At 49.9% G+C, this 22,759-nt stretch overlaps 1 protein-coding gene across 4 annotated transcripts in view; it reads left to right on the top strand.

Annotated features, from left to right (window-relative positions):
- Positions 1–22,759, top strand: part of CCAR2 (cell cycle and apoptosis regulator 2) — a 456,719-nt gene that overhangs the window by 160,106 nt on the left and 273,854 nt on the right. For all 4 annotated transcript variants that reach the window (XM_069617701.1, XM_069617699.1, XM_069617698.1 and 1 more), the window contains one exon: positions 15,293–15,428. In XM_069617701.1, coding sequence (XP_069473802.1) covers positions 15,293–15,428 — 136 coding nt within the window. The remainder of the gene's footprint in view (positions 1–15,292; positions 15,429–22,759) is intronic.

Below are 22,759 nucleotides of genomic sequence, written 5' to 3'. Positions count from 1 at the left end.
CGGTCCATGGCTGCGAGCACCATTATACACAGATTTGCGTGGTTGCGGAAGTCTGGTTTTGCTCCGTATGTGCAAACCTGTCTTTTGAACATGTCCTTTTGATGGTATCCATTTGTTTAGCAGCAAGGCTGACAAGAGCCTTGAGAGGTTGCAGGTCTCAAAAGCTGCGGCGAAATCTTTGAGCGCAGCTGTGCGTCAACCTCTGCCTTTTCATCCTAGGGGACAGCAGTGGAGGGGAAGTTCTTTTCATTTCTCGTCCTTTGGTAGGACGAGAGGAGCCGCCAGTCAAAGGGGTCAGCGTAAAAGTACCTGTGGTGGTCGGGGAAATAGGGTTGCCAAAGCCGCTCAGGCAGCTGCCTCTTTGCCTTCTGGCGCTGCCACAGCCGCTCCAAAATAACCATGAGGCCAGGTTCCGTCTGCCGGTTGGGGCAGACTTTCTCAGCATCTCGAAGAATGGCGAGCCATTACTTTGGATGCGTGGGTTCTGGATACAATAGCCCACGGCTTCTGCCTTCCCTTCCTAAAGCGGCCTCACGACAATCCACCGCAGAATCTCTTTGAAGCTTCCAGATCCGCTCCTTGTGCAGGAAATCTTGACCCTGCTGGAAAAAGGCGCTATAGAACTGGTGCCTGTAGCGGAGAGGAACAAGGGATATTCGCCATATTTTTTGATTCCAAAGAAAGATTGGGGTTTGAGACCCATCTTGGACTTGCAGTGGTTGAACAAACTTCTCAGGAAGGACAAATTCAAGATGGTCCCTCTTTCTCAGGTCCTCCAGGCCCTTTCACTTCAGGATTGTTTGGTGTCTCTGGACCTACAGGATGCTTACTTTCATGTGCCGATTCATCCAAAGCACAGAGTACCTGAGGTTTGCGTCTGGTGACTTGCACTTTCAGTTTCGGGTCCTGCAATTCGGATTGACCTCCGCCCGAGGGTCTTCACCAAGCTAATGGTGGTGGTAGCATACCTCAGGCGAAGGGGATTCACGTCTACCCCTACCTGGACAACTGGCTGATCCGTGCGCGTTCTCCCGAGCACGCGATGGATCATCTTTGTCACCTGCCGCTCCGTCCACAAGCTGGGCTTCTCCCTCAATTTCAAAAAGTCGCATCTGACACCTTTCCAACAGCTCCAGTACATCGAGGCTGTGTTGGACACGTCCTTGGACGTGCTCGCCTCCCACGGTGAGGGCTCATCACATTGTGCAGATGGTGGACAAGTTTCAACATGCCCAGAGTCTCCAGTCTTTCAAATTCTTAAGGTTGCTCGGCCTCATGGCATCCTGCATTATTTTGGTGCCAGAGGCTAGACTGAGATCCCTGAAATGTGTCCTCAAGATAGTGGTCACAATTCTCAGGAAAAAATGTCGGATCCTGTTCAGATTCCACACTCTGTCTCGGATCTGCTGTGGTGGGGCCAACGAAGGGAACCTGATGAAGCGGGAGCCCTTTTGGCAACCGTGGCCGGAGGTGACAGTAGTGACGGATGCTTCCCTCACAGGCTGGGGCGGGGGCTTATGATTTGACCACCAGCGGTCGTTGGTCTCTGTCGGAGTCCAAACGCCAACCTGTTAGAGCTGAGGGCCATCAGGCTGGCCCTGAAGGCTTTCTGCCGTCTGTGCAGGGGAAGTGTGTCCTGATCATGACGGACAGTACAGTGGCCATGCATTAACGCAACAAAAAAGGGAGGGGGGGTGTAGGGTCACTCCCATTGTGCAGAGGCGATGCAGCTCTGGTTCTGGGCAATCCAGCAAGGAATATCACTCTAGGCAGTTCATCTGGCCGGAGAGGAGAATGCGGCGGCGGACGCTCTGAGCAGGCAGAGCAGTCTCTCACGAGTGGGAGTTGGCTCAGGAAGTCCTTCTGGAGATCTTCGCCCTTTGGAAAACTCTCGTGGATCTCTTTGTGACCAGTGCCAACTGGAAGTGCGGGATATTCGGCTCAAGGGAATTTCCTCCGAGAGGAGCCTTCGTAGTGGATTGGTCATTCCCATTTCTGTACGCGTTTCCTCCAGTCCCAGTCATTCCGCAAGTGTTAAGGAGGTTCGGATCCCACATGATCCTCATTGCTCCGGATTGGGCCAGGAGAGCGTGGCACCCAGGACCTTCTAGAAACTGCCATCTGCTCGCCACGCAGTCTTCCCTGCCGAGACGGGTAGGGTTCTCCATCCAGAGGTCAAGACTCTCAACCTTCACGCTTGGTATCTGAAAGGTTGCGGTATAAGGATTTGGGACCTCCCGGATTACGTGATGGAGGTGTTGCTTTCAGCCAGGTGGCCAGCAACCAAATCCCTTTGCCATTGGCATATGTTTTTCGACTGGTGCTGGGGACAAAATGTTGATCCTTTTCAGTGTTCCTTTCCCATGGTTCGATCTTTCTCGCTTTCTTTGGCCCACAGGGGCCTTCAAGTAGGTACTATTTAAAGGTTACGTGGCGGCGCTCGTCTGAAGAATGTAAGATTCCTTTTTGATTTCCCAATTTCTTAAAGGGCTCACTAATGTGTTCCCGCTGTCCCTGTTCCAGGTGCCGGTTTGGGATCTGAATTTGGTCTTCAAATTCCTGATGGGTCCTCCAATTGAACCTTTGCACTCTTGTCCTTTTGAGACTGTTGTCTTTCAAGACTGCGTTCTTGGTTGCGGTTACATCCGCTCGCAGTGAGTGTGAATTGCAGACACTTTCATCTAAGCCGCCCTTTACTGTGTTCCACAAAGCTAGGGTTGTACTGAGGGTACGTCCTTCCTTTCTACCTAAGGTACTATCTTAATTTCATTTAAGCCAGAAAGTGGTTCTTCAGTCTTTCTATCCTCCTCCTGGTAAGGAAGAGGAGTGACTCCATAGGTTGGACCCTAGGTGAGCTCTGAGCTTTTATATTTCTAGGATGTCCAGGGACAGAGTGGACTGTCAACTCTTTGTGGGGGCATGCTGGACACCGATTGGGTCAGGCTGTTACCAAACAGACCTTGTCCAGGTGGATTATCCTCCCCATTGCTGAATGTTACCGATTGGCGGGCAAAGTCCCTCTGGAAGGGTTGCAAGCTCATTCCACTAGGGGCGTGGCTACCTCCACTGCCCTGCAGCGGGGAGTTTCTATTAGGAATATTTGTGACGCAGCCCCATGGGCTTCTATCCACACCTTTGTCAAAAATTACTCCCTGGATACGCTTCATGGTCAAGATATGGCCTTTGGTAAGGCAGTTCTTTATTCTGCCATCTGATTGGGTATTCTAAATTCTTTTCCCTCTGCCATTTTCTGGTACTGCTTTGGCAGTCTGTCAAAGATGTGGAAAACGTTGGACACAATACATTCGAAGAACAAGTTACCAACTGGTAACGTCTATCGATGGGATGTTCCTCAAATGTATTCCACATCGCCCTCCCAGCCTACCCCTCTGGAGAATTTCCTATGGTATTGCAGCTTACGTTTCCGCAAGGCTATGTGCAGTCAAGCAGGTGTTGGATATGGGCATGTCGCAAGATATAGAGGAAAAAATAAACGGAGGCTACGGGCGCCGTGCATCCTATTTATAACATCCAGTGATGTCGCCCTCGACAAGAGGCCTTCGAGGGAAATCTACCAGACGCCATCAACGCAGGACGCACTGTGCCGAAAAAGATTCCAAACTACACAGCCGTGGACATTACATGTCAAAGATGTGGAATACGTTGGAGGAACATCCAGTTGAAAGAACGTTACCAGTTGGTATGTAACTTGTTCTACGCTTGTAGTTATAGTAAAATAAATATTTATTTACACTAAAGGCAAAGATAAATCTTCAAATGGCCAAGTACTATTTCAAAGCTAATGATCACAATAGAAAACTAATTGAATACTTCTGGTGAGTAATCCACAATGTAAAGACTTTAAATTCAAAGTAAAGCCACTGTTAGTGTTGGGCAAAGTTTGTATCCAGTACTGTTTGGGACCACTACACACAACTATGACTACAGGTATAACTCTGTACCACAGTTTTTGGTAGCGGAGCTGAGCAGCCTGGCTTATCTCAAGAGGGAATATGAACTGTAAAGATGTTAGAGGTCTACAATCGCAGGTGTTCAGACTCTTAGACTTCTTTATTAAATACTTATCAATTTAACTGTCCTAAAACATTCGTAAGAAGGAGGCAATATAATTACACAAATATACTTCAGTACCTTACACTTAAGTTTCTGAGGCATTCAGAATACTTTGGAGGAGCAAAAAGGCATAGGTTTTAAGAACATGGAAAGAATAGTTATTTCTTAGGCAGTGCAGCTATTTTGAGTTTAAGATTCAATTCAATAGGCTAGGCCAAAGTCCATGGACTAAAGTCTTGGATAGGACAAAGCAGTTCTGGTAGATAAACGGAAAAGTCTCTGCAAAAGTTCTTAGGAATAGTTTGTAGCAAGAAGAATCCGAACGTTGGGTCACAAGCTGATTAGGCCCGTCAGTTGAGAAAGGTTCATGCACTTTCACCCCGAGAGGTAAGTACTCGGTCTGGTTTTACAGTATCTTTACAAATGAAGAAAAAGATGCAGCTGGTGATCTCTGTTCCTGGCAGTTACTGCAGATCTCGGTGTTCCTGGGCCTCAGTCGTGGGGATAAGAGGGAGGACGTCTACGTCTGGGGACTCCTGCACTGGGATTGGTCAAAAAAATGGGCAACTGGCAAATGTTCAATTCCGGTAGCTGTAGTCAAGCACACAAGCTGGTGTCCCTCTTCCTGGTTATTCGGTTTCCTGCAGCACTCTGAGGAAAATACAACCAGCTCCGAGAATGGTATCCAGGTGGCTTAGTGTCGAGTTGATTGGACCAGTTTAGGACGTTTTTCACACATCTAAAGGTTTGCATGAACCAAAAAATCTAAAAATGCTATCACCTAAGGTTTGTTCACCAAAAGTTCAAACCTTTGGCGGTAGCATTGAAAAAAATGGGGGCTGCGGGGGTGTCCCCTGCATCGCCCCACTCACTATACTTTATGGTATAGTGAGCGGGGGCTGCGGGGGACACCCCCACAGCCTTTCTTTAAAAAAAGAAAAGGACCCTGCAGCGCCAGTTCCCTTTCACTTCCGACATCGGCGCTGCAGGGAACCAGCGTGATGATGAAGGTAAGTGGGGTTTGTTTATGTTGGGGATGTGGGTGGGTTGGGGGGGGGGGTTTATCGGTGTGTTATGGGTGTGAGAATGTATGTGTGTTCGCATGAGAAAGGTGCAAACTTTTGGTAGTTCGCACCTTTCTCATGCGAACCATTTGCCCGTGGTACTTTCAGCCGCAGGCAAATCACTCGGATTCGATTGGTCCCACCAACTCAAAGGGAGAAGTCGTCCCGTCAGGGCTTTTATCGAGATGAACTTAGCGATTTGGACCTGCAGCAAGGCTTCACCAGGCAAACCAACGGTCCAGGAGTTGCAGCAGCCGTCCTCTTCAAGCTCGTCTTCGGTTGTTTCGTTCCAGTGGTCGACTCTGCCTTCCAAGCCAAGAGACTCTTCTTTTATTCAGTTCTCTCCCATTCATTCCAGCCTAGCTGCCACTCACCCAGCAGGGTGGCTGTTCTTGCCGGACAGTCAGCCAGCCAATCACCAGAGTGCATTTGGGTCTCCTAGGAGACTAAGCACAGGGAGTTTCGGGCACCTCCCTCCCTCACTTCCTTCCCTCCCCAGACACTCTGGCGCCAGAGGCGGTCTTCACTTCTGGCGAATGAACAAGGAGACCTAACCTGGTTTGGCGCGCAGAACAAAACTCTAGAAGGACCTTTCCACGAAGAAATGGCGAAAGACCAGGACCTGTTTTTTACAGCGGTGCCTCAGACGCCATCTTGAAAAACATGGCTCCCACGATTTAACGCTACCGGCGTTCGCGGTCAGGAAAAATCATGGTCGTTCGTTGTAAAACCACTGCCACCAGCCATTCTGAGAGGAAAGGGTAGCATTTGACTGCCACAGGGGTATCTAGACAAAGGGGATACTAAGTAACGCCTCCAGCACTCTATTGTACGATAGGGTGTGCTGGGTCTAGGAATTTAAGACTAGTAAAGGTAATTTCACTTTACTTACTCTGGGAAACAGTAGTTTATCCCAGAGAAGGTATTTAAACCTTGGGAAAGCCTGAAAAGGTTTCTCTGTGCCTCTGCACTGAGGGTGCTGTGTGACACAAATGAAAAGATGCCTATGGAGTTGACTCCATAACCAAAGAAAATAAACACAGTAAACAACCAGAATTAAAAAGTTTGACGTCCCAAAGTTTAGCAAAAGAGCTGGAGGGCTCTAAGGTGGGAGGAATTGGCACATTTTGATTTCTCCCTAACACCATGAGGCGAGTGGTAAGAAGCTTACAGCCAAATACAGAGCTTCTAGTTCTGACCCTCGGTACCTCTCAAAGCATACTACACCAGAAAGCCTGGTAGTGCAGGCAGCCATTTCTTCAGGAAGACAGAGGCAGGATTAGGATGATCAACACTATGATGCCATGGCTTTCTTGGCCGGCAGTATGGCTTTAAAAACCTGCCAATGCTACGTGCATGCTAGTGAGATTTACCCACACCCTTTGAGAATGTGTTTCTATGGTGGCTGACCATATCCCTGAAGGGGACGAGTGAGACGGGTTCCTTAACCTTATCATTGATGGGAAGTATGATATGTGCAAATCCCTCCAGACTCGTCTCGACTCTGTACTAGCCGCCATAGCTCTGCTGATGCGGTCAACAGTCAGTAATCTGCAGATTTGCTTGGTGACCCAGACGTTCAGTTCAGTCCACTCAACATGCCTTTTGATTGCACATATCTATTTGGAAATAAAGTTGATGAGTTTGGAGAAGCTGCAAACTTCCAAGGCGGCTGCCAAATCCCTTGGAGCTGCAATAAGGCCAATTCCAAACGGCACCACAGGTGCCCCCTGGAGGGGTAGGTCCTTTCGCCCTTCCGCATTTGGAAGGGGTAGTGTACAGCCAGCTCATAGAGGACAGAGAAAATTCCCCCGTGGTCGACCTTACCTTCAGCCACTGTCAGCTGCCCCAAAACCTCAGGTCTTTGTACTCAAGACTGCAGTAGGAGGCAGGTTATCACAGCATCTGACACAATGGTAGGCTATTATTTCAGATCTTTGGGCATGGGAAACAGTTGCCCAAGGTTACTGTCTTTCTGCAAAAATCTCAGTCCTCCACCGGGGAACAAGTCTGTGAAAGTGCCAGATCCGCTCCTTATGCAGGAGATTTTAACCCTGCTAGAGAAAGGTTCTATAGAACCAGTACCTGTAGCAGAGGGGAAACAAGGGTTGGTACTACCCATATTTTCTAATTACAAAGAATGGAGGATTGAGACCCATCTTGGACTTAAGGGGACAAGTTCAAGATGGTAACACTTTCTCAAATCCTTCAGGCCCTCCAGCTTCAGGATTAGATGGCTTCATTGGACCTTCAGGATGCTTACTTTCATGTGCCAATTCATCACAAGCACAGACAGTACCTAAGGTTCGCCGTTGGCAGCTCTCATTATCCGTTTCAGGTTCTGCCATTTGGGCTGACCTCCGCCCGAGGGTTTCACCAAAGTAATGGCAGTAGTGGCAGCAAGTCTCAGGAGAGGAAGGGTTCCCCAGAAAAGGCCCTGGAGCATCTCCACTCCACTAGTCACTCACTTCACAGGCTGGGCTTCTCCCTCAACTTCAAGAAGTCCCACGTGATACCATCACAAAGACTCCCAATTTATCGGAGCAGTTCTGGATGCATCCCCAGGAAAAGCCTCGCCACCAGAGGTGCGGGCTCAGGACACTCTGCAGATGGTGACCAAATTCCAGAATGCCCAGCGTCTACCGGACTTCGATTTTCTGAGGTTGCTCTGCCTCATGGCAGCCTGCATTTTTCTGGTGCCAGAGGCTCACCTGAGAATAAGATCTCTTCAGTGGGCTCACAGGTCCCAATGCTCACAATTCTCAGGCAGTAGGTCAGTTCTCCAGTGTGGGGTCTGGCATAGATTCACATGCTCATGAATATTCCCCGTCAGGCAGGGAATCCTCGGTAACAGAAAAAATCTGTTTCAGTTTCATTTCTGGACTGCATTTCTCCTAACAACCAATCACTGAGCTCTGGGTCATACTTCCCCTAGCCAATGACTGCCCTCTACCCAAGCCCCTCCTCTGGCAGCCATCTTCAGATTCGGTAGCACGTAAAGTGCCAGTAGGACCAAGAGAAGAGCCGCAGAGGGGCAGGCGGGAGGGTTCACATGCAAATCCATGACAGACCCATGCTGGAGAACAGTAAGTAACTTGTTCCTTCTCCAGCATGGGGTCTGGCATGGATTTCACATGTTCATGAATAAAGAATACATAACAGTACACACATGCACATCACGGGAGGTGGCAAGGCTCAACATAAGCATCTCTTACCTCCTCACCAGCCTCACCTTCAAGCGAACATGTTGCTTGGCTGACTGGACTCCTCTCTGGAATCCTTGTCGACGCAGTAGAATCTCGTGAAGGTGTGCGTAGACCTCCACTTAGCAGCCCTGCAGATGTCTCGCAGGGGCACCAGACAGGAACGCCATAGTAGCAGCGATCGCTCTGGTCGATTGGGCTCTCGGACGGCCAGGCAACGGTCGGTTTGCCAACCAGTGACAATGGGTGATGCAGCCGGAGAACCACCTGGAAATGGAAGCCTTGGAGAGAGCCTTCCAATGGTTAGGGCCAAAGTTAACCGTTGGGATGTCTTCCGGAAACTTTGTGCGGTCCACATAGAGCTTCAGCGCGCTTGCCACATCCTGCAAGTGCAAAGTGCATTCAGCCGGCGATGAAGGCGTTGTGGGGAGGGGGTATGTGGGGGGGAACACAGGTGACACCAAGGGCTTGTGGGGGGGGGGGAAAATAACTATCGGACAAAAGGCAGTACTCCTATTGTCAAAATGGAACTGAGGCCAACGGGCACTGCACGTGCTACTTATACCTGTGGTGACATCGGCATCGAGACAGAGGCCTCTGAGGGACATCGACTTGACCAGACTTCGACGCATATCGCCCTCTACTAAAAAAAAAAAAAAACAATTCTGATGCGGCACGTGGGATGAACATCCAATCGAAAGAATACCATGGGTAAGTAACCGGTTGTGTGCTAATTCCCTTCGACCTTGGAGAACCCCAGCTCTTTTGCTGGACGTTATGACTTAATTTTAACCCTGTAGTAACTAAGCCTCCTCGCTCCCGTTTTTACCTGATTTGGATTTTCCTTTTATTTGTTTGTCTGACAAACTCCATAGACATCTATTTTTTTGGGATGGTGAAACACAGCACCTTCAGTGCAGCGTCACAGAGGAATCCTTTAGATTTCTCATGAGGTTTAAATACCTTTTCATTTGTGAACTACTGTTCCCAAGAACAGTAAAGTGAATTACTTTTTCCTCTTTGTTGATTCAGAACACACCATCTTATGTGGAGTGCTGGGGGGCGTTATTTAGTAGCCCCTTCCTTATCTTACCTACCCATGAAACCTGTTTTTGTAACCCTCACTACTTTAAATGGCTGGTGGCAGTGGTTTAATTTTCCTACCCTTGTGCTTTTCTACCGTAGGCTTAATCCTCAGCTGCAGTGTAGCACCAATCGGTGACCATTTTGTCAAAATGGCCCCGTCTTTTTTTCACCGTTTTCTGTTTGAGGTCTTTCTTGGGTTTTACTCTGCGTGCAACGCCAGGTTTGAGCCCTTTGTTAGTTTTGCCTTTGGCAGGCTTCAGTACAGACAGAAGCCAGCTGGACCACTCTTCTAACCAAAGGTACTATTCTGACTTTGGATACTTGGCTGTGTCTTTAGCTTTGCTCTTCTCGATTCATTCTTGCAGTAGCTACTTTGCTAGAGTTGATTTCAGCTCTACCCTTCACAAGTGTAACAGCTTGTGACCCTACAGTGATTTTTCTTCAACAATCTCTAACTTTAAGACTTAGCTATCGAATAAGTGCCTCAGCTCCATAGACTGCTCAATTGACTTTGGCTGTCCTAGCTCCCTGCAGACTCTTCTAATCAATTTGACTTCAATACTTGCTGTCCCTCACAGGGGGTTACTTGGTTTTTAACTTTTATTGCTGGGAAAGGTTTTTATGTAGACTTCATTGGAAGATGTAAGTGCTTGCATGCTCTGAGAACCTATTTAACCATTGTCCTTCCCTTAATCTTTCCTTTCCAGAAACCTGAATCTACAAAGTGTACTAGTGATATATAAAAGCCATTACTGTCCTAGTTGGTGAAGTCACCTCAGGGTGTAGGAAGTGTGTAAGAAGCATCTCCAAAGAGTATGTATTAGCTTTGTATTGATTCTGGAAAAGTATTTTAAAGTATATACTTAAAGTATATTTATATATCACAGAGGACTGCACCGAGAACCAAAATGCCCCGCCGCAGAAAAGGACGCAGAGAAAGAGAGCAAGACCGTGCAACAATGGACACGGATACACAAAACCAACTGCCCCCAGTAGAAGCGGCCTCAAATGCCGGAAACACCCTACCTCACACAGTTATCACCAGAACAAACTACGTAAGAGAAAAATCCTTATCTTGCACCATACCTCGCAACAACCACAGAGCCTCGATACCCCAACACTGAAATCGTGAGACAAGTAAAAAATCCCCCAAGCGCCCAATAAGAGTGGGATGTCTCCAACCCCCTTACCCCACCCATCACAAGAACAGAAGGGTACCATTGATAACCACAACATACCAGACAAGACAACAAAGCCCTGGTAACCAATAACCCAACCATCAACCTAACAGACCGATTCAATGAAGAATAAGCCATCGCTGATAATTAATCGGCATCACCGGAGAAGCACCACGATTGAAAAGCCATGCTATCGATCTAATGGACCGCTTCAATGAACAAGCAGCCGCCGCTGTTCTTCATCCAATCAACATCAAGACAGAAGCACCACAACTGAACTACAAACCAAAACAAGAAACCACTATTAAACAAAACCATACCAAAATAAATCCACGCAAGGTCAATGTCCAACTATACAACCTCTATTGATGGAGGGATCGATATTTTATTTGTAACAAACATGGCTAAACATCTACAAGATCACCCTCAACTGCCTGCCTGAAAACTTCAAATGCCTCCAAGTAAACTGAAAAACCAAGAGGGGGAGGATTGCCAATCATCCACGAGGAACACCTGGCTATCAAACTGGAAGACCCATTAAACATTAATAAATGCAAATCCTTAATACTACACCTATCAGTAAACCCCAAAACAAACCTGAAATTCATACTGCTAAACAGACCACCAACATGCGATGTAACCTTCGTAGACTCCTTCACAGAAGCAATCGCCATCCAGCATCATCTGATCATCCTCTGAGATTTCAACATCTGGTTTGCTGAAGAAACCACAACCATACATCTTTAACCGCCCAACTAGCAGCAATCAATCTACAACTAGTCAAAGGAGCAACCCACTCGGCAGGACATGCAGTTTACGCAATCTTCGCCAATAAAGAACTCCTTTCCACGGCACCCCAATTCAAATACTCTTGAGCAACCACATCATTCCATTCATAATCACAATGACCACCCCATAAACAAGCAACAAGACAAACCACTGATCACCATGAAAAGAAACTGGAAAACCATCAAACTCCAACCTAACTGAACTTCTGGAACTCGGCAAACCACAAGCAGCAATTATGGGAGAAGCATATCTGGACAAAAAAGTAGCCCTACTCCACAAGTGGATCGTAACAACCATAGACTACATCGCCAAAGAAAAACCTTTAACTCCTTCACTTAAAAGAACAATGGCAAAATGGTTTACCCCACTACTCGGCGCCATGAAATAATGAGAACTAGAAACAGAATGGAGGATCAAAAACACTACAAATGAGCTGCAATTTCTGCAACATATACGCTCATACAAAAAGCAAAGAGGAAAGGCTACAACAACCAAATCTTCAAAGCCCCAAACACCCAAAAAGAGTTCTTCAAAATCCATAAATGAAATTAAAAAAAACTGGGCTGCAACAAAACGCCAATGCCATTGATGAAACTATGCAATGACCTAGCAGACCACTTCAAAAACAGTCATTGCCATCCAAAAAACCATAAAAAGCAGACCATGCGATCACAAGACCCCGCCTATCCTCACGAGGAACATCCGAACAAACTATGAAGCTTCCCCAAAATATCGGTGGAGACTTCTTTCGTCAAACTGGAAAAATCAAAGCAACAAATCGGGCTCTCCCAAAGACCCCCTGCCCACCGGAAATATACAAATCAATTCTCAAGCAATGAACTCCCATGGAATACCACAGGAATGTCCTCAACCTTTGAAGTGCCACACTCCTTCAAATCAGCATACATCAGGTCACTACTCAAATATACAGCAGGAAACGTAGAAGACCTCCAACTACAGACCTATCTCCAACATCCCGTACATCGCCAAACTGCTCAAACGTACGTATACAAAAAACCCAAGAATTCATAGATGAGCACTGCCTACTAGAACAGGCATAAATTGGCTTCATACAAATGAACGGAATCGTCCTTCCTCACAATATGGGATGACTTAAAAGCAAACTTTGTCTCTGACAAAAGTACTGCCTTGATACTTCTAGACCTATCCACAGCATTCGACAGTCAACCACGACATCCTCATAACGAGATTAGAAGGACTGGGAATAACGGACACTGCCCTACTATGGATCAAATCCTTCTTAACAAATGGAACAAACCATATGGATGAAACCTTTCAAGTTCAGCCCAAGAGACTCCACATGCAGAGTACCCCAAGGATCCTGTTTCTCTCCGCTATTATTCATCTACTTCTCTCTATTAATCAAAATCACCAAAAGACACAGCCTGACCTCCAACTATGCCAACAACACATCTTCAAAATACAAGACACCCAAGAAGCAAACACAACACCAGAGAACTGCTTCCGTGATGTATTCAACTGGATGAACTCTAACTACCTCAAAATTAACCCAGGCAAAACAGTAATGGTCAAAACTGAGGAGACCACAACTACATCCCCTGGCCAAGAGAACTCGGTGCAACGCCAACGTCGATTGTAAATAAATAAATAAATACAAAAATAAATAAATAAAAGAACCTGGGGTCGGGGGGTACTGATGGACAACAACCTCTCTAGCCACAAATAAACGCTTTACTCAAGAAATGCTGCTTTCTCCTGCGAGCGGCAAAAAGGATTCTACCGTTCATGTCATTCGCCAACAAAACACTTATCTACTCTGGAAATGAGTGCGATGAGGTTTACGCCAATGGCCTATACTTGGGTATAACTGAACGACTCCAAAAAAAGCATACAAAATGCGGCAGCCAGACTGCTTCTCAAACTACACCTAAGAGAACACATTACACCTGCACTTAAAACTCTACAATGGCTGCCAATAAAACAACAAATTAAATTCAAATCAATGTGCATCACGCAGAGAGCAATACATGACCAAGCCACAGAATTCCTGAGATACCAATTACGCCTACATCAGCCAACAAGAACACTCGGATCAAGCAACGATATCTGCTTGGAACGGGAACCCTACAACAAAAGAAAACTAAGAGGCTCCTCTTTCTCTCACCAGGCACCAAAAACCTGGAACGACTTGCCAAAGAATATACGTAACACAACCTACTATTCAGGAAACTGCTCAAATCCTGGCTCTTCACTGCGTAACTAGAAGACCACCCACAGGGACACACCCATAACTAAAACAATGATGAATGAAGACACTGATCCCGGTTCCAACCAAGCAATCGACTACAAACAATCTAAGAAAGACAGCCCACGACATACCAAACCACATAATGAGTGGGCCATGAGATGAGGACAGTAAAGACTGAGTACATAGGCCGACCAAGACGGAAGCACTTGGACATCAATAGCATCCTGGCCCTGTACCACACCCTAGCCCCAACAGACCAATTTCACATGGATAACAAGGGATTAGGGGCCGCCACCCAACCCCCAGCTCCGATACCTAAGGAGAATAGACCCACCCAATCACATATACAAAATTCATTAGCGCGGCGCACTCCCTGCTGTATTCTATCACCCACAACAGTCAGACGGTCAAGAAAGGATAGTACCAACTAATCCCACCCATAGTAATACAAATTAAATCGAACAAGATGTGCTACAATCTGGATTCTCACCCCACTAACCCTACCTTCAAATCTCTGCATTCCCAACTCATCCGAAAATTCACACAACTCTCGCCCAGCAAACTGCACACACTTTACCACACTGTATCAACAAACCAACCGCACACAAGGTCTCGCCCTGGTCCAACACTTGCACCAAAGCTCAGCGCACGGTGTATACCAAACTGAAGCCACCAACAGCACACCACCTTTCTCACTCTCCTACTCCCTCTTATCCCGACTAACCAAACCCCGCCCGCCTTCTTGTTTACAGATCAGGCAGAGCGCCTGGGAACCAACTCTGTTGGTGACGGTGCACGATATAATTACCTTTTAACATTTATTTTTGATTGTTACATATATTATCTTTTTAAAGAATGCTTATTTAAAAACTACTGTTAACTAAATGTATAACCAAACCTTGAGTGCAAGTGTTACTTGGCTATTGTATTTGGGTATTTCATTGTTCCAACTCTACAGCTCACATTTACCCCTCATGAGATAAGCCTGGCTGCTCAGTCACACTACCAACTTGTGTAGTACAGGCCTACTACACCAATTCTTGACTAACAGTCAGAACACATCCACTGCCACCCGCCATTCAGGTATGCCTGTTACTGTAACAAAGGTTGCAGGAGCAGTGAGGATGTAACCCTTCAGCACTCCACATAAGGTGGTATGCTGGTTTCACAAAATAAAAGATAAGCAGGTTAAAACGTGTCCCCCTATGCTTGGGGAACAGTAGTTCCCACAAGGAAAAGATGATGATGAAAAGGAATGCAAATGCTTCACACAAGGTGTTGTGTGCTGCATAAGTGAATCTGATGCCTTCGAAAATATGGAGGAAGGCATGATTCCATAAAGTAAAAAGATAATGAACAAAAGTGCCATGGTCTGAGCAAAAAGAATGAATGAGGGGAGGTGGGAGAGGGGGGGGAAGGGTTCCCCTCATTCAGGAGAACAAAGATCCAGCGGTCCAGCAAAAAGTGCTTGGGGTCTCGCAGATGGATGGGATTTGGCGTTAACATGAAAAATGTCGCTAACAGTACCAACACACGTAGTGAAAGGAGTTCTTAAATCTGCTTTCTCAGCTTTTTAAAGAGTATCAGTTGATGCAAACATTTTGCAGAAATTATCTGGCTGTGCTGGTCAAGGGTGTACCGTCTAACTCTCCTCTTCCTCTCTTCTAGCCGCTACTGAAGTCTCCTACTCCTTCACTCCTCCATATGACTTCCTTGGGGCCAAAGCAAGGTATTCTGGGAGCCAAGCCTCAGATGCTCTTCCAGCAGCAGCCTCACAGGATTCCCTCGCTCCTGTCCCAGAAACGTGAGTATGATGGGTATCCTGGTGCATTTGTTCTGAAATCGGATGTCTACCCAGTAGTTACAGTATAATTTACAGTATAATTTGCAGCACAAATCTTGCAGATTAACATGCTTTGCATATTGTCCTCTAGTTGTTTGGTCCTTTAATGTAACTTGACATGAGAATGCGCGCCCTTATCCCCACACCATCCCACCTATGCAGGTAATTAGCCCTGCCACAATACCTTTTTCAGTTTGGCGCAATCATTTCCCCCCCCCCCCCCCCACTTCTGGTTAATTGAAGGGGATACCTCTAGGTATTCACAACTTCACCAAAACCTCAGCTGCAAATCATGCACTTTAACGATTCCTTAGGCTTGGTATAGTGACTGCACGTTTGAATGCAAGCCGAAGCTGGATCTACATATTTTTGTCTGAAAGACATTTCTAGCCTCTGGAAATTAAAATACTACTGAGTTTCAACTACCAATGATCATGCGGTCTCATATGCCGCCTAGTGAAGCATAAATATTGGTATGTAATGTGCAGTGGTGGATTGCATGGATCAAGGCATGACGATCTCTGGCATATTGTAAGCGTCTTGCTGTTCTCATGTCGAGCCGGAGCACCACAATTGGCTTTTACGGTGGCCTTTTGAGGCTACAATTGGTGGTTTTTGCTGAAATTAATGCTACATACTTTTGGCTGATGGAGCCTTGGTGCCACTTATTTTTGCTTAATGTTGAGATGTAGGTGCACACGAGGTAGCACAATTTGTTTTGGCTTCTATGTTAGGAAAGATTTTCCTTTTTGCAACTTTCCCTTCATATATTCCTATGGCACCCCATTCTTTTTGCTCTGTTTTTGATCCTGTCCTGACTTTTTAAAGTGTAGTAAAGCCTTAATCTTCACTTTCATTTTGCTCACTTGTTGTGGTGAAATACAGCCGTCCTTCAGACTCAGTACTGCGAAAGGAATAAGTTACTTACCTGTAACTGTTCTTCTCCAGCATGGGTCTGGCATGGATTCACATGCTCATGACTATTCCCTGTCGTCAGGCTGGGAATCCTCAGTAAAGAAAAAATCTTTCAGTTTCACTTCTGAACTGTCTTTCTCCTAACAACCAATCACTGGTCATACTGCCCCCAGCCAATGACTGCACTCTACCTAAGCCCCTCCTCTGGCAGCCATCTTCAGATTTGGTAGCATGTAAAGTGGCAGTAGGACCAAGAGAAGAGCCGCAGAGGGCTAGGCGGGAGGGTTTGCATGTGAATTCGTGCTGGAGAACAGTTAACTAACTTGTTCCTTCTCCAGCATGGGGTCTGGCATGGATTCACATGCTCATGAATAAAGAGTACATAGCAGTACACACATGCACAACCACGGGAGGTGGCAAGGCTCCACATTAAGCATCTTACCTCCTCACCAGGCTCACCTTAAAGCGAACAGGTTGCGCAGCACTGCTTGGCTGACTCTGGACTCCTCCCTGGAATCCCGGTCAACGCAGTAGAATCTCGTGAAGGTGTGCGTCGACCTCCACGTAGCAGCCCTGCAGATTTCCAGCAGTGGCACAGCAGACGGGGAACGCCGCAGTTGCAGCGATCGCTCTTGACGAATGGGCTCTCGGACGGCCAGGCAACGGTATGTTTGCCAACCAGTGACAATGGGTGATGCAGCCGGAGAGCCACCTGGAAATGGAAGCCTTCCCTTGGTTCACGGGGCCAAAGTTGTCGCATAGTTTTGTGCGTTCCACGTAGAACTTCAGTGTGCTAGCCATAGCCAGCGAGTGCAAAGTCCTCTCAGCTGGCGACAAAGGCGTCGGGAAGAATACGGGTAACACCAAGGGCTTGTTTAGAAAGTCTGACGGCACCTTGGGCATGAAGGAGGGGTGCGTCCGTAGCACAACCCTAGACTTGTGGAATGTCAAGGTGGTTTACAAGAAAGGGCCTGGATCTCTCCTGCTCGTCGTGCGGAGGTGATGGCCACAAACGCTGTTTTCCACGACACCAATTTCACAGGCGCAGAATGCATAGGCTCCAAGGAAGGACCCATGAGCCTAGTCGGCACCACATTGAGCTCCCATGCTGGGGCCGAAGCCTTCACCAGCAGCGAATGAACGGGCATCTAGGTACTCTTGCAGTGGCCGCATCCACAGCCTGCACTGCCGAATGAGGTATATGCATGCTGAGAAGGAACTTGATGGACTTCACCCTTGCGATCTTTAGGGCCAACAGCCGTTGTACCATGCCCAGGATGGCCGCTATCCTCTCCTCCGATGGGGACAGGACACTGAGTCGAGACCCCAGAAACAGTGCGTTTTGCGATGACACCAAGCAGAGGGACGTGGTTTTCTTGCCTGGCCACAGGTGGCATGCGAGAACATTTTTGTTGGAATTCTAGGGTGTGTCCGTGGGCCAGAGCGTCCAGCACCCAACGGTCCGTGGAGATGGACTTCCACCGCTGACTAAGTTTGCCAGCTGGCCTCCCACCGGTGTGTGCGGGTGGGGGCCCGACGTCACGGGCGGTTCAGCCTTGCTTAGCCGCGGATGCGCCGCCTTGTGGACCTTGGCGGCGACCTCCTCTGTACTTGCTGCAGCCCCTGTAGGCCTCCTGGGCTGAAGAGCGGGATGGTTGACGGTAAGACGATGAGCTTCTGCCGAAGCCCTTGAAGGAACCTTGTGATTTTCCTCCGTAGGTCCGAAGGACGGCCGTCGCTGTTGCAGCGTGCCCAAGGCACGAGCCGTCTCGGTATCCGCCTTGATGGCCTGAAGGGCATGTCCAATACCCTCGACTGCACCTCCTAGCGAAGTTGGTTGCCTTCAACCATCCCGCCGACTAAGGCAAACACTGTTGCCCATCTAGCAGAACCTGTTGGCAATGGCATGGTCTGATGCCAGCTCACCCACCTGTAGGATCTCCAATGCTTCCGCCCTCTTGTCATCGGGAAGGAAGTCCAGGAGGGGAGTGATCTTGAACCAGAATTCCCTGTCATAGCGTGCCACGATGGCGAGGGCATTGGCCGCCTTGATGATCGCCGGTGTGGTGACCCGGTGTCCAACTTCACCTCGCTGTCCGGGAGTGGGAGAGGGGGGTGAGAGGTCGCTGAAGCAGCCGAGCCAGAGGATTTTTTCCTCGCCACCGATACTGAATCCGGGGAAGGCTGGGACCTCAACACTTGGGTGCAGAGTCCGACACCCTGTACTTTTCGTACCGGTCCCTCTTTGCCGAGGACGGGTTCTTCCCAAGGGACAGTCCCTCCTCCCCAATGTCCTACAGAGGAATCGACAACCCGGTTTTCCTCTGTCTCGCTGCGCTGGTACAGGAAACCCTCCTTTTCCTCGGGGGGGGTAGGCTGAAACGGGTCTGAGGTCCTAGGTATCATGGCATGGAAAGAGCCGATCTAGTCAGGCGGTGAGACAGTGGCGGAGACGGAAGAGCTCCTAACCCGCTGTCGTCGCCTGTTCCTATTGTGTCCAGGTCTGTATCTTCCCTCGGCAGAGGAGAGCGGGGGTCGATGGGTGAAAAGGCAGTGGAGGGTGAACTCTCCTCGTTAGGTGGCCCGGTGCCACGGCTCATCCACCGGCAGAAGGGGAATCCTCATCCGAATCTCCGAACACAAGGTGTGGAGTGCCTGGAGGATGTCCACCGAAATGTCTGCTGGGGGTTGAGGTGGTTGCAGAGGTGGCGGAAGTGGGAGCAACAGAGGCTGCATTGTAGGGTTCTGCAACTCCTCCACGGCCCTTCTCGTCGCCACTCACGACGTCTCCCTCGTCTGGATCCCTCCCGTAGGCCTAGACAAATTTTTCACCTCAATGGTCTGGAGAGTAGAAAGCTCCTCCAAGGAAATGTCCGTGCCCTGCAGGATCACCGTGTCTCCCCCCTCCCCCCCCCCCCCCCCCCCACCCCTTTTCGACCAGGGGAGATGGGTTTGGGAAGATGATGGGCATCACCTTCTCCGGTGTCTTCTTTATGGGCTGGAACGACTATTCCCTCCTGGCAGGCAGGGAAACTCTCGCCTTGGGGACCCATACCCTGCGAAACCGCGGCCTTCGTTAGGGACGCCACCACACCCTCAATGGTGAACCTGGGCCTGCACAACCTTGCTCGAGCTAGGGGCCTTCACATTGGGGGTGGGGTGGGGGAGCGTCGGCGCCCCGCTCCCACTTGGCCTTCTCAGACTGGTCCGTCTGGGGCTTCTCTAGAAGCTTACCTGGGTGGTCCGACTTCCTCTTGGCTGAACCAGAGCATTGGCTCATGGTTCAAGGTGCCGGAGATGCTGCGCTCGCCCTGGCTGCTGGGGAGCCTGTCACAACAGCACTCCCGGTGCCCGTGGACTCGCGGTGTTTGCTCACAGCCTTCATCTCCTTCCCCTGATCCTGGGGAAGACACAGGTACAGAGACGGCCACGGAAGGCCCATCCCGTCGTCCGTCCCCGTCATCACCACCCCCTCGGTCCTCCCCGCCCGACGAAATTGGCTCTTTTCACGCCACGATTGACAGGGCATCAGAGCTCTTCGAGCTCTGCCCCGAAGAACAGAAGGAAGGTTTCCTCTATCAACAGCGTGAGGCCAAAAGGAAGACTGTCCTCTCCGTCCCGTTACTTGATGACATCTGGGACGAGGGGCTGTTGCTCCTGAAGAACCCGCTCACCACCCCTGCCAAGAGAGACCGGTAAGAGAAGTACCGGGTCCCGAATTCCGCCCCTCTGTGCCTTAGGGCGCCAGCCAACCCCGAATTCGGTCGTCGCAGCGGCCAAGAAGGCGGCGGAGGCTACGGCTTCAACCGCCCCACCCCCCCCGTACGGCGAGGGGAAGAAACTGGACGCCATGGGGCGACAGGTCATGGCGGCGGCAACGACGACGATTGAAGCGGCCAACGCCCTAGCGATTGTGGCCCGCTACGACAGGGAGCTTTGGTTTAAGATGGCTCTTCTGCTGGACTTCCTCCTGACAAGAAGGCGGAGGCCCTGGAGATCCTGCAGGAAGGCGAGGTGGTGTCGGACCACGCCATAACGGTGGCCATGGACATTGCTGACACCGGTTTCTGTCAGTTGGTCAACAGTGTTTGTCTTCGACGGCTTGGTTGGCTCAAGGTGACCGATTTCCGCCAGGACGTGCAAACCAGAGTTTTGGACATGCCCTTCGACGGGAATAATCTGTTTGGCAAGGCAGTGGTTGAATCGCTGCAGGCCATCAAGGCCGACAGACGGCCCGGGCATTGGGGGGGTTTTGCAGCGACGACGGCCGCCCTTTCGGAACACCGAAGGCAAGCAAGGTGCCTCCAAAGGATTCGGCAGCGGCTCCTCGACGTACCGCCAGGTGGCCAGCTCCTTGTCGCAGGAGGCCTACAGAGGACGCAGCAAGTCAGGAGCTTGTCGTCGCCTAGTAGTCCAAGGCGGCAAAGCTGCTGCCAAGCAGGACTGAACCGGCCATAGCGTCGGGCCCACACCTGAGCACCCCGGTGGGAGGCCGGCTGGCGAAGTTCGTCAGCGTGTGGGAGTCTATCTCCACCGACCGATGGGTGCTGGATGCCCTGGCCCGCTGGCACACTTGTTTTTAAAGTGCCCCGGCATTCCACCTGTGGCCAGGAAGGAAAACCACAATCCCACAACTGCTGCAGGAAGTAAGGGCGATGCTGAAGAAAGGAGCCATTGAGCTCGTCCCAGAGGCTCCGGGGCATACTCTCGATACTTCCTTGTAAGAAAGAAGACTGGCGATTGGCGACCCATCCTGGACCTTCGTCGTTTAAACAAGTACATCAAGGCCCAGAAGTTCGGATGGTCACCCTCCAGCACATGCTGGGATAGCTGGAGGAAGGCGACTTGCTATCGTCGCTGGACTTGGAGGATGCCTACTTTCACATCCCCATTCTAAAAGGACACTGATAGTTTCTCAGATTTGTAGTCCATGGACGGCACTACCAATTCAAGGCCCGTCCCTTCGGACTGAAGACGGCGCCCAGGGTATTCACCAAGTGTCTAGCACCAGTGGCGCGCAGCTGCGCCTGCAGGCGATCCACGTCTTCCCCCTACCTGGACGATTGGCTCATCCGAGCAAAGACACGAGATCTCGCTGTCGGGCACACAGCGAAGACCGTCCAGCTGCTCATGGATCTGGGATTCTCCAACTTCGCCAAATCCCACCTGGTTCCGTCGCAGGTCGCACTGTTTCTGGGAGCCAAGCTCGACACAGTAGCACGACTGGCCTCCCCGTCTGAGGAAAGGACGAAGGCCACCCTGGGAAAGGGGCAGCGGCTGTTGACCATGGACGTGGCCAGGGTGAGGTCCATGAAGTACCTTCTCGGCATGACGTCCTCATGCATCTTCCTAGTGCACCTGTGCAGACTGCAGATGCGGCCACTGCAAGAGTTCCTCGACACCTGTTGGATGCAAGCGGCGGGCAGCTTCGAAGACAGGATCCCGCTCAAGACCTTCTGCCAAGCGATCTGGTGGTAGGGCACTCGCGCACATCTGCCGGCGGGTATGGAATTCAGACCCGGGCACATCAGGAGACTGTGACGACGGACTCCTCCCTGGAGGGATGGGGAGCGTACACCGGAGATCTCCACGCAAGAGGCATTTGGCTCCCGAGTAGAGGTCACTCCATATCAACGTACTGGAACTCCGGGCCGTGTTCTAGGCCCTCAAGTCGTTCCTTCCATCCCTTAAGGGCAGGGTGGTGAGGATCTTCACCGACAATACCACCACAATGTTCTACATCCGGAAGCAGGGAGGTACCAGATCCCCAGCCCTATCCAAGGTGGCACTGGGCCGTCGCCCAAGGGATGTTTCTGGTACCCTTCCACCTGGCAGGAATAAAGAACACGATCACCGACTCACTCGGGAGGGAGCTGCGGTCGTGCCACGAGTGGGAACTATGACAGGATCAAGTGGATCTGCTGTTCCAATGATGGGGCAATCCCCAGATCAATCTATTCGCGGCGACGAACACCAAGTGTCAGAGGTTTGCCAGCAGGTTTCCCCAGACGTGGAGCATGGACGATGCCTTCTCACTCCCCTGGGACGGCCTGTTCCTGTATGCGTTCCCGCCGTTGCGACTCATCAACCAACTCACTGTCCCGGTGCAGGATGATCCTGGTTGCACCGGCGTGGCCGAGACAGATCTGGTTCCCGGACCTTCTGGACAAGTCGGCGTCCCCCCACACCCCTGTCAAACTGCCGACGAACGCGGATTTCCTCACCAGAGGAGGCGGCGCCATCCTCCACCACGACCCGGGGTCGCTGAACTTGCAGGCCTGGATCCTGCAGCACTAGAGTTTGGAGGGTACAATATCCCGCCGGACTGCGAGGAGGTGCTTGCAAAGGCCAGGGCGTTCTCTACTCAAGTGCTATGG

Source organism: Ambystoma mexicanum, chromosome 10 (assembly GCF_040938575.1).
Source record: "Ambystoma mexicanum isolate Mex_15411 chromosome 10, UKY_AmexF1_1, whole genome shotgun sequence".
NCBI classification, from domain to species: Eukaryota; Metazoa; Chordata; class Amphibia; order Caudata; family Ambystomatidae; genus Ambystoma; species Ambystoma mexicanum.
The sequence above is the reverse complement of the archived record's forward strand: the minus strand, read 5'-3'. Positions and strand labels throughout refer to the sequence as shown.